Below are 18,253 nucleotides of genomic sequence, written 5' to 3' on the forward strand. Positions count from 1 at the left end.
GATTTGTTTGTGCTGCAAGTGGGACTTCTTACTCATTGGCTTATAACAGAACAACATCTTTCCCCCCTGGTTCACTCGTGTGTTTAAGGAGGTATGGCATGCAGTGTGTCCACCTGGTCATTACCAAGTACTAAGGCAACGTAGGTCACATACACAAACAGACACCCACACACACTACTTTCCATATCCCAGACCAATACATCTTTTTACTACGGGACATTAGCATGGCTGATGTAAGAAAGATGGGCGGCTGAGGTGTGTGTGTGGGTGGGCGGAGAGGGTGGTGGGTGTGGTGGCGTAGGAGTGGACAGTTGGAGGGTGGCAGAGAACAGATGTTGGAGGGAGAACAGGGAGGGAGGACAGTGGAGTAGGATCTTCTGAGAAAGCAGAATCACACTGAGCACATTCAAGCTGTGGGTGAGAATGTGAGAGGGAGAAACAAAGATGGCATCCAAACATTGATAAACACAAATAGAATCCATGTTTTTGTGAGGTCACAAAATGGTCAGTACATCGGCTGTACAAGTCAGCCTACCACGGAACAATTCCGCTGCAGAACGGTTCCCGCAAAGGCTCTGCTAATGGACTGATTGACTGATAGGTTAGCCTTCTCAGTAGCAGATCCCCCCTCCCCCCCAAGCCTAGCCAGCTCCCCCCACCAGCCCCCCCCCCCCCCCCTATTGATTTGAAGGGCCTTAGCCTAATATCTGGTGGAATAACTATTTTCCATCAGTAAAAAAAAGGGAATGAAAGAAAAGAAGGCAAGGGGAGACCATTATTCTTCAGTGTGATGCCGATTGGCTGCCATGTCATTTGAGCTGTCATTTGTGGAGTAGTGAGGCTGTCAGCATCTTCAGCGCTAGAGGGAGGTACATTTTCTTTCTGCCGAGCTGGCTCAGGACAGCCTTAATGCCCCGACGCCCCGACCGTGGGAAGCTTGGCATTGCCATGGAAACTATCGGGGATGATCGCATCCCTCGCCCCCTCTCATCTTCTCTCCCCGCCTCCTTGTGACTGAGGCTCAGAGAAGACTGAAATGGCAGTCTAGGAACAAGGGATGAGACAGTAGAGGAGGTGGAGAGAATAGGCAGATGCTCTGGGGTGGGGGAGGGGGTCTGGCTAAGTGCTTTCTGACCCCCCTGGGGGAAAAGTGGAAAAGGATGTAATGTAGACGGTTTTATCCTCGTCTTCTTTTTGTCTCTTTTCTTTCTTTTCTATTCCACCCTTCCCTTGTTTTCTCAATTTTCTACAATGCCGTCTCCTGTAGAATCGGGGGCATCACAGAGACAGCAGCTGAAATCTGCTGACATCATCTCTGAGGATAGAGCCAATGTCTGGGAGAAAGGGAGGGGGAGAAGGAGGGAGCGGGTTGGAGGTGGGGGGTGGCAACAAAGAGGGGACAGGAGCAAAGTAATGAGAGTGAATACTGCAGCCCTTTCTCAGATTCTACACACACAAACGTACACACTCAAACATTGCATCGTGAGGCACACACACCCGCAAAAGCAACAACAGCATCATCACAGCTCTGCTTTACTGCACCACACAGAGAGAGACTGTCTCTCTCTCTCACTGTCCCTCCCTCTCTCTCTCACACACACACATTGACACGTGCTGCAGGGGAAGATCTGAGTGCTGGGTCGCTAAGCATTTAGCCCCCTCCTTCTTTCTCTCTCCCCTCTCTCTCTTTCTCTCTCCCTCATTCCCTCTCTCCCTCTCCATGTTCACCTTGACTGTTCCGGCTGCGTGGTTTATTGTTGCGTCAGAGCCAGAGAGAGCCAGAGAGAAGCATGCCAGGGGAGAGTACGTACAGATCTGTCCCCACAGCGAGAGACCCGGAGCGGGGAGCCGAGGAGACAGGGATTCCTGGACCAGGTAGGACCACAGGGAGAGGACAGGAGATGGAAGGACAGGGTCAGGAAAACAGGAGGAGAGAGAAGAGTAGAGAGAGATAAGGACAGAGAGGAAGACAGGATGAGCACAATAGAGCTGTTAGTGACGGAAATAGATCCTTGCTTGAATTACTATGTGGGGAGTAGATAAGGAGGAGAAATTAGATGATCTACATCATGTCTGAATGTCTCTCCTGTCTGCATCTCTGTCTGCCTGTCTGTCTGCCTGTCTGCCTACCTGCCTTTTTTCCTGTGTACCATGTTTTTTAACTGCACGCTTTTCTCAACATGGCCTCAACCCGTCATTTTATTTACAAACCACACCCCATCCCTAAATCCCACAACAGCCATCACGCCATATAACCTAATACATGTCCCCCTCCGTCACCACATATGTACTTTACATGCTTGTGCCTTAGTCCCAGTCCTATCCTATCCCACCCCCTCCGCGGCCGTACATGCTCCTGAGGGCAGGGGGAGCGAATCCTCCCTTCCCTTCTTTTCCCTTCCCCAGTCTCATCTGGACCGTGACACAGCAACCACGCCACTCTACACTGCAGGAGCCAGGAGCAGAATGTCTCCCTGCTGGAGAGCAGCATCAGCAGCACTGTACAGAATACAGGGCTACAGCCAGCCACCTGGCTGTGGAGCTGTCAGAACAAATCTGAATGTTTGGTTTTTAGAATGAGACTTGGTTTCACTGTTATGGACTGCTGTTCAACCTTGGTTGTGTATGAAACTGATACAACAAGATAGGGAAAGTGGGTGAAAGTAAAGAGAGAGAGAGGGAAGGAAAAAGGGATGAAAGTATATGTCTTACAGTAAAAATATTGAGGGACAGAGGGCTGAAAGGGGGATGATGGGTGTTCTTATGCCCTGTTGAAGGAGAAAGTAACAGACAGAGGGACAGAGGAAAGAGGGAGAGGTAGGAGGAAAAGACAGGATGGGAGAAAGGATGAGGGGAGACGAGTGTTTTTCTGTTTAGAACAAGGAATTTTGTGTGTTTCACAGACTGCAGTTTTATATTCCGTCATTGTGACTCACACACAGTGGGAACTGGAAAGTTACTGTCCAAATTATGTTTATGTATTAAGGAAACCAAGACTGTTACTGTTAAGGTACAATCAAAGATAATTTTATTATATATATTTGCACCTGTATCAGTTAACTTAGTTGCACTTGAATCAATTATCAAACTGCTTTATTTGTTTAATCCTGACCACCAGTTAGAGTAACGTATTACCCCACTTCTCCAAGAGCAACTATTTTTAATTTCTTCCACAAATCACAATTCTCCCAGTGTACAATATTCTAAACTATGGTATAATGAAAGAGGGAGAGAAAGGATTTTACCATTTAAATAGACAGACACAAATAAGGCTTAGGATATGAGGCCATTGGTCCCTGGAGCTCGCCTCTGGGCCTGGGACTCTCCTGGAGTGGGGGCTGAAATAGAGGCTCCCTGTGGGGCATGCATGTGTGACACAGCTCCAGTCTGCCGCAGCATGCTCTTCTATATGCAATTGGCAGGGGACTTTGCAAGAAGAAGGGTTGCTTCTGTGTTTACCATGCATGCTTGGGGGTATGTTGGATATTTAGAAGAAGATGCAGGGACACATTTAGCTTAAAATGTTAAATGAGAGTGCTGGATTTTGTGCTGTGACTTTTGGGGTCAGACTGTAGATTAGTTAGGTTGCAAAACAAGTATTTTTATCTCAGTAGGAAGACTTGCAATTTCACTTGACCTCTCCTCTATTACCCACGTTTTAGTGTTGGTGATAAACAAATGTGTGTGTGAATATTTGTGTGCACTTACAGAGGGCTTAGCCTATTAACATGAGTCAGCAACAGCACTACAATGAACAAAGGAGTCAGGTGGCTGAGTGGTTAGGGAATCGGGCTAGTAATCAGAAGGTTGCTGGTTAGATTCCTGGCCGTGCCAAATGACATTGTGTCCTTGGGCAAGGCACTTCACCCTACTTGCTTCGGGGGAATGTCCCTGTACTTACTGTAAGTCGCTCTGGATAACAGCGTCTGCTAAATGACAATGTAAATGTAACCCCCAAGCGAGACCGAACACACATACACACATGTACACACTGCAAAGGGTTGTTATTGGGGCCATGATGGAGACAGTGTGGCGGCTACAACTGCATAGAGGTTAGCTACAGAGATAGAGGAAGGAAACAGGGAGATAAAGAAAGAGAAAGATGGCAGAGATTGATGGAATTAGAGGACAGATAGGGTTAAATGGAGGATTATAAAGATCCAGAAGAAGCAAAAGAAGCGGGGAGACAGAGAGAAAACGATGGACGGGCAAAGAAAGGGAAGGAAGGAGTGAGAGAGGAGGTGGGGGTTGTGGAAAACAGGGTCCATTAGTAAGTGATATCTGGATTACTGGCAGTCTGTGTGTGTGTGTGTATGTGGCTGGTCTCAGAATACAATAATGGACAATCAACTTGTGAACTGAAGTCAGTGTGGGATGGTTATGTTCAGTAGAATAATTGAGGCCTGTTCTCAGTGTGTGTCTTCCCGTATACCAGGGTGTCTGTACAGGACACTGTACGATCACTGTACATGTCACAGAGCTTCACATCTTTCTGGGTCACTTTTGTGGAAAATGCTAACTGTGAGGATATTTTATGAAGTGAAACTGAAGCGTTTTGAAGCTATGGAGCTTACTCTGATGATGGAAAATCTCCTGACTGATCCGGCCACTCCTCTCGCTCCTCCCCTTTGCCTCCATTTCAGTGCTCATTCCTTTCATTTGCTCCCAGTGATCGCTCATTCATGTTGACATGTGGAGTGGATGGTGTGGTAGAGAGAAAGAAAGAGAGAGGTTGGGAGACAGAGTGACAGAGATGTGTGTGTGTACGTGTGTCTGTGTGTGTTTTTGCTTGACTCAGACACAGTAATTCACTAAAAGCATCTGGCTAATCTGAGAGTCTAATCATTATGTAGAGGGACAGACAGACCGACAGAGAGTGAGGACAAGAGTCCTCTAGATGTGTGCTAGGTTCTGGTAGTGGACTGAACTGTTTGATGCTGTGTGACATTTCAATGGCATTAGAGTGTCAGTGTGTGGGAGGTAGAGTAAGGTTCAAGGAGAGACATGAAAGGACTGAAGTGACAGGAGACCTATTCTTTTGCAATGGGGTTTCATCTCTTTGATACACTCATTACGTTTTTGCATTTGATTTATTCAGAAGACGCTTTTATCCAAAGGGATATACAAATAGTGTGTGTAGAAACTACAGATAATCAAGGATCAGAAGTGTTTATACAGACTTTCTTTATATCTTTCTCTGCTCTTTGTGAATTCTCTCTCTCTCTCTCTCTCTCTCTCTCTCTCTCTCTCTCTCTCTCTCTCTCTCTCTCTCTCTCTCTCTCTCTCTCTCTCTCTCTCTCTCTCTCTCTCTCTCAAACCATCTCTTCTGTTTTTTGTATTTTCTTTCAGACATGACCAGGCATCCCTCCACAGATTCCACCCCAAGTGACAGTGGCTCCACCCCTAGCGACAGTGGTTCTAGCCCCTCCCCTAGCACACCTCAAAAACTGCTCCCAACATGCACCTCTCCGTTTGGGCCGCGGCTGGTCCGAGCCATGCCTAGTTCCTCTGCGACCCCACGACCCCAGCCCGAGGGCTCTGACCATCGCCATGGCAACATTCCCAGGCTCTCTGGGAAGTTTGGGGGTCATGGACCCTGCGGGCGCCGTGTACCAGTAAAAATGGAAAGAATCAAGGTGTGTGTTTACTGTATAGGTGCTTATGTGTATTCCAATACATACAGTAACCTTCTATAAGAAAGAACATCACATTTGTCAACGACACAATCACTACTCAACAGTTTTTATATTCCATAGAGGATAGCAGTACCTCATCAAAACTGTTGATTTTTGTGTGACAACAACTAGCCTTTAAAAGTAATATTTAACTTGGCTCCCACAGCCCTCTGTCATAAAACCTCAAAAATTGCCAATGAGCTGGTAACTGCTCACCTGATGCTTTCTCTTCTTTAGGTTCTTACAGGCTCAGAGGTGGAAAGTGACTATAAGGAGCCAGAAACTATGGACACAAGGGTGGTGATGGGCCAGGAGGCGCTACTCAAAACCATGGAGAGCCAGAAAAAGAAGCATGTGGCTGGAAGGAGTAGCCAGACCAGCTCCATGCTTGGAGGCCTAGTTCTGGAGGTCCCCAAGACCTCCTCAGAGTCCCAACCCAGAGTTACAGGCCCAGAGAAGTGTGAACTGGACACTGGGCAGGGTGTCCAGGACCTCACCCCACAGATAGAACAGGAGAAGGAGGAAGACAGAGGGTCTGTACTGCCGTCGGCCTCTCTCTTGTCCCCTCTCCTCACCGCTCTCATCCCTGCACCCCCTCCATCCCCAGAGCCAATCACAGCTGACTTGATAGACAGCCAGGGGGCGGGTTTGTCTCCCTCCCAGGGTGAAGTGCCTTCCCTGTCCCTTTCTGAGCTGGCCTATCCTGTCGCTCTGTCCTTCTCCGAACCAGACTATCCTGTAGATCCACTAAGAGTGGGCGTGCCATCGTCGCTGGACCCTGACCTGTACTACACCGCCCCCTCCACACCCATCAAGATGGTTTCTCGCTCCTCACACCTCAAACACCGCTCCTATCCTGGCTCCCCTGCCTCCCCCCTCTCCCCCACCTCCCCCTCAGACAGTGAGGACCTATGCTCCCCCCTCACCTCTCCCTCCGGGTCCTACATCACAGCGGAAGGAGGCAGCTGGACCTCATCCTACACCTCCTCCACCTCTCCCTCCACCTCCCCCAACCTGCTCCTCGCTGAAGAGGGGCAGGATGCCCAAGAAGCGCCTGCATGCTTTGTGGGCTCCCTGTCTGAGATAGGAGACGAGGTGGCAGAGGAGAGGGGACAAGGAAGCGTGGCAAAGGAGGAAGAGAGGGGAGGAGATTTCCGTCCATTTCTGTCAGAGAGCTTTGGAATGCGATCGCGCCTGGGGGCGACAGAGAACGTGATCCTGGAGGAGGAGGAGGTGCTGAGAGGGGAGGTGATCATGGTGTCTCAAGGCAGCTGCCGACCCCGCTGGGTTACTGAGAACTCCTCTCCACTGAGGAGCAGCAGTGGCCGGAGCAGCGACTCCCAGGAGGAAGGAGAGGAGTCTGAGGGATCTCTCTGCCCAGGGGAAGAGGCTGGAGCTGGGGGGGTAGAGTTTCACAAGCCAATCCTGCCAAGAGGCCTAGAGCTGGAGCTAGAGGCCTGTTTTTCCCAGGATCTCAACTTACAGATGATGCAGTTAGTGGGGAAGGATGGAGAGGACCTCCCAGAGCTGAGCTCCAGCCCTGTTACTCCACACATGGCTTCTAGTAGTCTCTTTCCAGACTTCCCTGGCCTTCCCCTGGAAGCCTACACCTCAGAGGGTCTGGATGGAGAGAGCCCTGGGCCCTTCCTTCTCTTCCCAGGAGCCTACAGCCACGATGGACCAGAGGATGAGAGGATGATTCCGGCCTCCCTGCTTTCCTTCCCTCTACACACCAGCCTCATCTTCCAGGCAGACTCCATGGAAATCACCCTCTTCCCCACAGAGGACGAGAACAAGGGAGGAGAGGGGAACAGCAGGAACGAGGGGAACGACGTTGACGCCTACGCAGCTGGAGAGGAGGAAGGAGATGTGGAAGATGACGACGATGATGAGGATGACAAAAATGATGATGGTGATAAAGGGGGGGCAGAGATAGAAGTGGGGAAGGAAGCCAAAGTCGAGGTAGCAGTTAAGGAGGAAGAGGAGGAAGAGGAGGAAGAGGAGGAGGAAGATGAGGAAGAGTGTGAGGGCAAATTGGTGGAGGACCCCACAGAAGAGGACACCTCTGCCTCCTTCCTTCATTCTCTGTCAGAGACGTCCATCAATGAGGGTCTGGACGAGTCCTTCTGTTTCCATGACGAAACAGACGACTCCCTTGATTCTGCTTCCTACAATGGTGAGGAAGACGAGCGTCTTTACAGCACAGAGAGGCATGCAGAATCCCTGGAGCCCCAAGGTCCAGATCTGCTGGACCCCACAGAACCACAACCCCAACTGCGGCCTCCCAGCCCCGCGAGAGAAGCAGACGTTCCACGGAGCCAACCTGAAAGTAATAGTCCTCCAGGTCCCAGCCCAGTGGAACCTCCTCCGGCCTGTCCAGAGTCATCCAACAGTTCCAGCAGCAGTGAGAGTGAAATGGAGATCTCGTCTAGCTCCTCAAACCCTCCTGTTCCTTCTGTTCTCCTAAAATCTGCTGTCACCCCCACCTTTACCCCTGGCCCTGTTGGTCCTGTTACTGACAGTATGTTAATCTGTGCTATTGCTGCTGCACCAGTTCCCACCCCTGTTCCTGACACCACGCCTTCTACTGATACCATCCCAGCCCCTGCTATTTACACTACCCCGGACCCTGCTACTGACACCACATTTGCCCCTGCTACTGATACCAACCCTGCCCTCGCTACTGATACCAATTCTGCACCTGCTACTGATACCACCCCTGCCCCTGCTACTGATACCACCCATGTCCCTGCCACTGATACCACTCCTGCCCCTGCTACTGACACCACCCCTGTCCCTGCTACTGAGCCCAAGCTAGCTACAACAGAGCTAGAGGAGGAGAAGCTCTTCCAGAGTTCCATGAAGTCACAAAGGGACAAACAGAGCACTGACATTCAAGAGGAGGAACTCACAAACCGGACTGAAGGAGACTCTTTCACTTTGCTCATAAAGCCACGGCCATCTCAATCGCACACACCAAGACATGTTGGGGGCAGGAAACAGTTCAAGGTGACACCCGGGCCCCAGAAGTTGGCTGTGTGTGGTTTTGCAGTGGCCATGGGGGGGTCTGGGAGGAAGGAGGACACAGAGAAGGAACTGGACCAGAAGAATGGCAACACTCCAACAGAAAGTCAGAACCCTGAGGGTACCTTTTCCTCTGTGAGCCAGGAGGAGACCACTGCTACCAATGACCTAAACAAGGGGGTCCCTCTCCTTTCCTACCCCAAAGACCCCACCTCTAACTCCAGCAACATCCCAGTGTCCACCTACCCGGAGGGCCTCACTGACTTGCCTGACAACCTGGGCCTGACACCTGACCTCTGCCCTTGCGACCTGGCCCAGGAGAACTTGCGAGAGAACACTCTGAGCGCAGAGGAGGGGGGCCCCGGGGCCCTCGGCTCCCCTCATTCTCCCATGGCCATCTCCCCCAAGAGGGAGAACTCGGAAACAGATGCCGAGGGGAAAATTGGTCTTGGGGCTGGGTCCTGGGGGTCTGATGGGATGGGGCTGGGGTTAGACCTGGAGTTAGGCAGGGGGCTGAGGTCTGGGGCTAGTGTTGGGGCCTGGGGAGCTGGTGAGTCCCTCTCCCTCTCTCTGGGGGAGGGATATGAGTTGGATGCAGAGAGCGTGCTTCTGTGTGAGATGGATGGACAAAGTGGACACACACCGGTGGCTCCCAACATCAGCACTCAAGGGAACAATGAGGACGATGTGTTGGGGGACGAAGAGGACAACAACAGTCTCTGTGGTCGTCCAGACAAGATGGCAGATGTAAAGCTGGCTGGAGAAGGGCTGGAGTCCAACCTGTCGCTCTGGAGTTCCATCGAGGAGATCTCGGAGGCAGGCGGAGGAGAGGATGGAAGTTCCCGGTTTCCTGAGGATGATGTCAGCAACCTACAGACTCTGGACCATGAAGGTGATAACACTGACACACAGCCCTTGTGGAAAAAGTCTGACAACCATGATTCTATCTTCTACCCCCTGGCAAAGCCCCCCTGTGTGACTCTGAATGCCCTCTCAGAGAAGGCAAGGCCTCAGAGTGCAACTGTGAGTGTGAGGGAGTCTATCTCTAACATACCACTCACCGAGGAGCAATCCCCACTCCCTGATCAGCCAAGGACACCCACAAGAAGCTCAACGCTCCAATCAGAAACAACACAGGCCTCCCCGTCCGCGGAGAGTTCCAGTAGTATCTCACTGCCAGAGGTTGAAACCCAGAAAGACACAAGCATGTCCAGACTAATAGGAAGTGACGTAACCTTGTCTCTACTGGGAGGGTCTTTTGGTTCCTTCAACCCCAGAACCAGACACTCAGACTCCAGGCCAAGTAAAGGTGCTTTAGAGAAAGCTCTCCCCACTGTCAAGGACAAAGAAGAGAATGCAAAGATTCAGCAGCAACAGGAGGAGGAAGGACTTCAGACTGAGGGTCTCATAGAGGGCAGAATCAGTGGTGTGACTGACAGGGGCATGGATCAAACAAAAACCAGCAAAGGTGCCTATCAAGGACAGGACAGTGGTGTTAGTACCTCAGGAGGAAAAGAGGAGGAGGAGAGAGGGACAGAGACAAGGATGGAAGGAGGAAAGGAGAGAGGGCTCGAAGGAGGAGAGATGACAGTTAAGCGGAATGTCTCTCCAACTGAGAGAGAAGTGGAGCAGTCAGAACGTTGCACCCCAGAGGGTGAGCTTAGCACAGACAAACCTGTCTCAGCACAGACGGGGCGGAGAGGGAAGGACGGCAGAGCCCGAGGCAGGGAAAGGGCAGCTCAGCTGGACTGGCCAGCACAGACGAGCCCTGGGTCTGCTGATGAACTAAAGGAATTATCTGTCCCAAATAAGGCCGAAGCAGATGGCACCCTGGCGGCTGGCAAAGCCTATAAAGCCACAGCCAAGAGGGGTAAGAAGGCCCTCCGTGAACCTGGCCCCTCACAATTTCAACCGAGGACATCTGTGGATTACCCCGAGGCTGAGTCAGAGATAACAGAGGACAGCCAGCCCGGTTCTGGTGGACACTCTGCCGGTGCTGATGACTACGTTCCAGACCTCTACCCCAGCCCCAAGTCCAATCCTAATCTGAAACTTGCCAATCCTGCCCCTGTCAAATGCAATGCTGCTGTTTTCCTCAAACAGGAAGTACTGGATAACAGGGCCATATCAGACAGCCAGACAGGAAGCAAAGACATACATGACAACAACTTTGGCAGTGGCCACATCTCTTTTCCACAGCTGAGCACAGCTTCCTTTCCACCCTCACACTCTCCTCCTTCCCCTCTCCCTGTCTGTCCTCCCCCTACCTCCTCCCCTCTCGTCTCCTCCTCTTCTCCTTCTTGCTCCTCTTCCCCTCTCCCACTCACCTCCTCTCCCATCTCCACCTCCACACACTCTCCATCCTCCTCCCCGCCCCTTCTTCCGTCCTCCCCTCCCCCTCTCTCCTCCTCACCACTCTCTTCCTCTCCTCCCCCTAGCCCTCAGAAGGGGACAGAGGTGACTGTTCCCTTTCTGGTACAGGAGTCCCAGCCTCTCCACCCCTCCTCCCCTCCCCCAGCCCCACCCTCCACTGATGCCATACATCTCCCTGCTCCTCCTACTTCTCCATCAGAATCCTCCCTACCAGACACACACCTAAACTCATGCACCAACATACAGGGACAACAGGGCATCACCAATCTTTCTACTCCCTCTAGTGCTTCCCCTATACCTACCACACCCACCAGAAGTGTCTCTTTGCCTCTAGCTCCACCTTTAGCCCCCTCCAGCCTGACCCAGCCCACTCAGGAGCACAGGGTCCCAAACACAGTGCCTGACCTGGACCCCCAACCCCACACCTTCCTCCAGCCCTTGCCCATGCCCCAGCTCGAGTCCCACAGGCAGACTAAACCAGGCCAGTCATGGAGTCTGGAGGAGAGGCCAAGAGGTGAATTACGTTTTTTCTTTAGTTGTATGGGCAAAAGCCCAACACTCTAACATTCATCCTCTTATAAAATGTGTGTATAATGTATGTGTGTAATACGTGTGTGTGTTATGTGTGTGTGTGTATTATGTGTCTGTGTTTTCACAGTTGAGGTGGACACAGACAGTGAGGATGACAGTGCTGCTCAACGACAAGGTCACAGGACTCAACCCAGAGCGATTTTGGGAAACAGAGGCAGTTCTTATTTAAATAAGGAGTCTGGCTCATCCAATCAGAGAGAGAGCCAGCCTTCCATCTCCCACCCACTTGCTGACAGACAGGCAGGCTGTTCAATCAGCCACAGCTACAAGATTTCAGAGGAGATTGACTTGTCCTTCAAGAACAACTGTATGTAAATAGTAACCTCTTTTTCATTTCTTATACATCAGTATATGTCTCAAGCTATATTTCCCTATATCACTATTACACAGTACTGTTTCTTACGGTGGCCCTGAAGTGCAAAACACATCCACTAATACGAGTACATCCCCCAAATGAAAACACTCCCCCCCAATACGAGTAAACTCCACACAAAACACACGTCAAAGTTATCGTGTGTGAGTCCTGAAATAGCTGTGTCGTCATTAGAACCCGTGCAGTTGCTCTCGAGAAAATGCGCTCGGCTACAAAGCCGGCAGTTCTCTAATCAATCTCACGGTACTTTGAATACATACGTCACAGTGACCTAGCCTCGGCGCCGTCTCAAGTCAGACAAAAAGTCTAATGTTGTGTGTCCACTTAAGCGGAGCGGGCGGCGCGGGGCGTCGGCTTACAATTCATTTTCAATGAAACCGGGCGTTGACGCTCGCGTAGGGCATTGTGGGAAGGTTGCAAGTTGGATTTTCTCAACTTTATGTAAAAGAGGAGCGTTAAACGCTAGCATTGGCCAATCGGATTGATCCTTGTTTCTTGTAACGTAGCAACCGTTGGTCATGGTATTTATTTCTAGGCTTTACAATTTCAAGATGAAGGAGAAACTTATCTTATGTGTCTGCACACCCAGTTCTGTTCAGAACACTGTTACGTAATGTGACAAGCCTGAATTTAAAGATTACATTAAAATAATAATGCATGGTGCAGGGTTGCCGATGTTGTCAGTGGTGTGTTTTTATAGCCTGGCTCTGCCCGCCTACGTACTTCCGCAAAATTTTCATTTCCCTTCTGTACTAGGTCTGGGCTTTCGGGATATTAATCGTTTTTTTCCAGCCACATTTTTGGTGGTCCAATCAGCAAACAGAGGGAGTGGCGGAGATCGATTACGTTGATATCGTTCGCTAGTTTGAGTTGTAGTTCAGTAATAGCGGCGGAGAAAGATGCGAGCGAAGCCATTCGATCCGTTGTGACAACTGCCGAATATCCAGAAGTTAAAGCTGGAGCAAGAACAATCTTTGCTGAGTTTTCTTGGTGGCCATGATGTTGTGGCCCTCCTCCCCACGGGATTCGGGAAAAGTTTGATTTTCCAGCTAGCTCCGTTGGTGGTAAAGGAGTTGGCTAAGGCGAATGCTAGCAATTGGTTATGGCAGATACAATAGTTTTTAACTTCAACAGAGTACCCACCTTCAAGGAAGTTAGAGATTGTCAATCGAGCGATCCCAGACTCTCTGTACAAATGAAATGTCTGAGAGTCTGGTAGGACCAGGCTAGTGTTTTTATACTTTTAAATTCAGTCTTGTCACATTACATGACTGTTCCGTGCCACTGCTAGCTCCCTAGCCCAGCTGAAAAACGACTGGTTGAGTGACCAGTGGCGTAACATGTATTCTACTGTAATCTTGCGCTCGTAAAATATACACAAATGTTGTGTAAAAGTAGTATTTTGATCAATATCGTGAGTACATGAACCCAAGTCTGCACGCTTGGCCATGACTACAACAGTGATCTTAGAGAACTACAACTCTGTATTAACCTGTCGGACACCCCCCCGAGCGTGGTGTACTGTGGGAAGGTGAGGTGGGTAGAATGGGTGTCCAGCCTCACATAATAAGTTTCTCCTCCATCTTGAAACTGTGAAACCTACAAATGTTTACCCTGACCAACGGTTGCTATGTTACAAGAAACAAGAAACAAATCAGCTTGGCCAACGCTAGCGTTTAACGCTCCTCATTTACATAAAGTTGAGAAAATCCAACTTGCAACGCTCCGCTCGCCTTCCCACAATGCCCTACGTGAGTGTCAACGCCCGGTTTAATAGAAAATTAATTGGAAGCCGAATTTGGCGCAGCCGGCGCTGCATGAAGTCCCCCTGAACACACCTGATGTATTCAGGGGGAGATGAGCAAGTCATTCTATGTGGGTGGAGTTTACTTGTATTTGGGGGGAGTGTATGGAAGCAAATCAGTGACATAATGTTTTGAATTTTAAAAGGCATTGAATACTTCATATTGAAATTTAGACAAACACCAAATTCTCATATGAATATTTTTCAATGTAAAATAAAATTCAGGTTGCTCAAATTCGAGCCAAAAAATTTTTTATCTTAAAAAATTCCAGCCCCCAAAAAATTTACCTATCAAATTTGAGCCGAAAAATTTTAAGCTTGAAATTTTTCAGCTCGAGCCTTGAATTTTTTGATCTGATTTTTTTTTAACATTGAAATATATATTCATACGTGAATTCGGTGTTGTTTACATTTCAATATTAAGTATTTAATTTTAAAATTCAAAACATTATGTCACTGATTTGCTTCCATAGGAGTGCTTTTTATTTGGGGGGGATGTACTCGAATTAGTGGGGGTGTTTTGCACTTCAGGGCCACCGTAGTTTCTATTTTCTTCTATTATTTCCACTTTAATATTTATAGTTATTCATATATAATCATAAACTATTGTTTTGCTATCACATTCTGAATATGACAGCAGTGTTCCCCTCTTCCACAGCATGGAACACATTGAATTATAATATATTATCTCAAAAGAATCATACATTGTAAATCAGCTGTTCAGCCCAAACCAGAAAGGACCATTTTCAGTAAATCAACACTGTTGGACTATTTAATGATTAACTTCAGTTAGATGTCAATTTCTGTGTGACGCTGTCTTTGAGGCGACACTCACCCTGTAGTGGTCAGGTGTAGATTAAAGAGCTCTCTGATCAACAGCTCTTCAACTAACGAGCTGCGAGCTCCGTACCCCATCTGACTCATAGTAATTAGTTACGATGGTAAGGAAAATGTGATGCAGGTCTTTGTTGGTAATGTGTGTGCGTGCGTGCGCTTGTGTGCTCACAGTGGGCTCCTGTAACGAGTCGGAGAGTGAAGGGTCAGTACCAGAGCGGGAGGAACCAGGTTGGGTGCCAGTGAGACCCTCTGAGCCCCAGGTGAGTGCATGTTCTGTGGGGAAGGACAAGTCTCTCTCAGCCCTCATCACAAAACACAGTTACAAAAGGGTCAACCCGTTTCTATATGATACTTTTAAAATTCCTGTTTTGTGTGCTTTTTTCTCTTGATAATCAACTCTGATACTGTCTTTTATTCAGTCTCTCTCTCTCTTTCAGTCCATGTCTGCTGCTGAGGAGGCGATGAACAGACCCAAACAGAGCCGCAGCGAGAAGAAAGCCCGCAAGGTCAGACCTTAACAGCCAAGCAGAGAGCTAATCAAACACACAGCTCACAACACAATCATGTACATAAAATACTGTGTGTGTTTCTGTGTGTAGGCCATGTCTAAGCTTGGTCTGAAGCCAGTTCACGGTATAACCAGGATCACCATAAGGAAGTCTAAGAGCATCCTGTTCGTCATCAGCAGACCAGACGTGTTCAAAAGCCCAGCATCTGACATCTACATTGTGTTTGGAGAGGCCAAGGTGACCTCTGCCATATTCTCTCTCTCTCTCTCTCTCTCTCTCTCTCTCTCTCTCTCTCTCTCTCTCTCTCTCTCTCTCTCTCTCTCTCTCTCTCTCTATATATATATATCGATCTGTCTGTTTCTACCTCTCTTCTCTGTTGCTGTCTCTCTTTGTCTTTATTTTCCTATCTGTTGCTGAACACTGTGTTAACAGCCCAAAGTGACTTCTCACTCTCCCCCCTTGCTCTCTTTTCTACCTGTGCCCACTCTCTCTCCGTCATCCCTCTCTCTCCTCCCCTCCCATAGATAGAGGACCTGTCTCAGCAGGTTCACAAGGCCGCAGCAGAGAAGTTTAAGGTGCCCGTGGCCCCTTCCCCCCTGGCTCCCCCTGCCCCCCCCAGCCTCACCATCAAAGAGGAGAGCGAGGAGGAGGAAGAGGTATTTCAAAACGTCAACACTGACTAGATATTCTAATAAGTATATGCTAGTCTGCAGTCTTACCCGTCTCTCTCTCTTTCACTTCAGAAAAAGCTTTCTTGGCATGAAACACATTTGTAAATATTGACAAAGCAACAATGACATTGTAATGATAACAATTATAGTAATAATGAGAAGAGGAAGAATGTTGAGCAAAGTTGAAAATTAAACATGAAGAAAACGTAGCTACTACTACTTTCAATAATGAAAAAAATTATTCCCTCCCCCTTTTTTATCTCCTCTCTTCCCCTTCTCTCTGTCTGTTTCTCAGCAGGATGAGGGAACTCTGGAACAGAGGGATATTGAGCTGGTGATGGCTCAGGCCAATGTGTCGCGGGCCAAAGCCGTCAAAGCTCTGAAACACAACAAGAACGACATTGTCAATGCTATCATGGTGAGGAGAGGGAGTGGAGAGAGGGAGCATATGTATAAAGAAAGGGGAAGGGAGTTCAAGTCCATCGTCAGTACCCACTCTGTCCATTAGGGAGCAGTGAAGACTTCACACAAACCAAAAACCACTCCAATACCAAGTCAATGTTATGTTGTGTTTCACTAAGCCCGTCTCATTCCACCCCCCTTCAAATAGTACTAACACGTCGATCTCTCTCTGTCCACCTCCCCCTTCTCTCTTCACTTCCTCTCCCTAGGAACTGACCATGTGAGAGGAGAGGAGAACCTCCCAGCCCCACCCCTACCCATCCATCCAAGACTCTCAAGCCTACTCTTCTCTATCGCTACTATGTTGCATCCTCAGTACCTGCTCAATAAAATCTGTTATAACCACCCCTGAGTGAACTGTAACTGGGTCTGTCTCTGTCTCTATGGGTCTCTGCGTTTATACTCTGAAAGGATCTAGTATTGTACTGGTACAGTCATACAGAAGACTCAGCTATCCCTAGACTCTGTTGCCCCACTCAAACCAAGAAAAAGAAAGGATAAGAAACTGGCTCCATGGTACATGGTAGAGGATACCCGCACTCTCAAGAAGTCCACTAGAAAGCTAGAATGTAAGTGGTGTACCACTAAATTGGAGGTTTTCCACCAGGCCTGGAAGGACAGCCAAATGGAGTACAAGCAAGTCCTCATTAGGTCTAGATCAGAATACTTCTCTAAGTTGATTAGTAAGAACCAGCACAACACTAAGTTCCTATTTGATACCGTTGCAAAACTCAGTACTCCGAAAAGTACACACGGTGTTAGTACAGATCTCTCTCCCAATGATTTCCTAGAATTCTTTGACCAAATTCCAATTCTTTGGAAAAACTACAAGCTAGCCCTGGAGGAATGGCCATGAACACTGAATTTCCCTTTGTACCCAGCATGCTGCATGTTGAGGCTCTCACTCACTTTAACCCTATTTCTATGGAAGCATTCATGGAGCTGATAGATTCATCGAAACCCACCAGCTGCCTTCTCGATCCCCTCCCTGCCAAACTTCGTAAGGAACTTCTGCAAACTTCTGCCTATTATTGGACTTCACCACAGCACTGAAACTGCATAAGCCAAGGTAGTCAATGATCTTCTATTAGCCTCGGATGCAGGCTCTATCTCTGTCCTGGTTCTCGTAGACCTAAGTGCAGCTTTTGACACTGTAGATCATGAGATTCTCCTGGAACGTATGGAGAACTATGTGGGTATTTAGCCAAAATACGAAAATTCCTCTCAAAGGATGATGCTGAAAAACTAATACATGCATTTGTTACATCCTGACTGGACTACTGCAATGTGTTGTTCTCTGACCTCCCAATTACTTACTTAAAAAATGTAAAATTCTGCAGCTAGATTATTAACTAGAACCAGAAAGTTTGATAACATAACGTCTACTCTCGTCTCTTTACACTGGCTCCCTATCCAAGCCAGAGCTGATTTCAAAGTTCTATGACTAACCTACAAATCTCTGCATGGATTGGCACCACTTTACCTCTCTGGTCTCCTTGCACCATATTGCCCTGCAAGGACACTTACATCTCAAGATGCCGGCTATCTGGTGGTTCCCAAAATTAAGAAAAAAAAACTTCTGGAGGCAGGGTGTTCTCATATAGAGCACCTCTTCTCTGGAACAAATGACCTGTTTCAATTAAGGAGGCTGATACTGTTCCGACATAAAAAATTAGGTTAAAAACGTTGTTAAACTTGTTTTGTCAATTATATGACTGCTAAAGATAAATATGTGTGTATGTACTTTCTATGTAAACCTGGGGTGTGTGTTTGTCTGTGTGTATCACATGTAACTTTTAAATTGCAATTAAAACTTCTATATGTTTAGGTTGACCCATTTAGATTTGACAAATAAAGTAAACCTGTTTGTAGCACCTATAATTGTTTAACAGTGTGCTAAGGACCAGTTCTAGATTCGATGGGAGCAGTAGTAA

General features: G+C 48.4%; 1 protein-coding gene across 1 annotated transcript; it reads left to right on the forward strand.

Annotated features, from left to right (window-relative positions):
- Nucleotides 1-1,775: 1,775 nt before the first annotated feature.
- On the forward strand, nt 1,776-16,664 carry nacad (NAC alpha domain containing). Its single transcript, XM_067238107.1, has 10 exons — nt 1,776-1,875; nt 5,350-5,636; nt 5,913-11,586; nt 11,731-11,970; nt 14,849-14,937; nt 15,115-15,183; nt 15,277-15,423; nt 15,711-15,842; nt 16,153-16,275; nt 16,529-16,664. Exons 1-10 carry the CDS (start codon nt 1,791-1,793, stop codon nt 16,541-16,543), a joined length of 6,861 nt encoding a protein of 2,286 aa, XP_067094208.1. The 5' UTR covers nt 1,776-1,790; the 3' UTR covers nt 16,544-16,664.
- Nucleotides 16,665-18,253: the final 1,589 nt, after the last annotated feature.

This window comes from Osmerus mordax, chromosome 6 (assembly GCF_038355195.1).
Source record: "Osmerus mordax isolate fOsmMor3 chromosome 6, fOsmMor3.pri, whole genome shotgun sequence".
Classification (NCBI taxonomy): Eukaryota; Metazoa; Chordata; class Actinopteri; order Osmeriformes; family Osmeridae; genus Osmerus; species Osmerus mordax.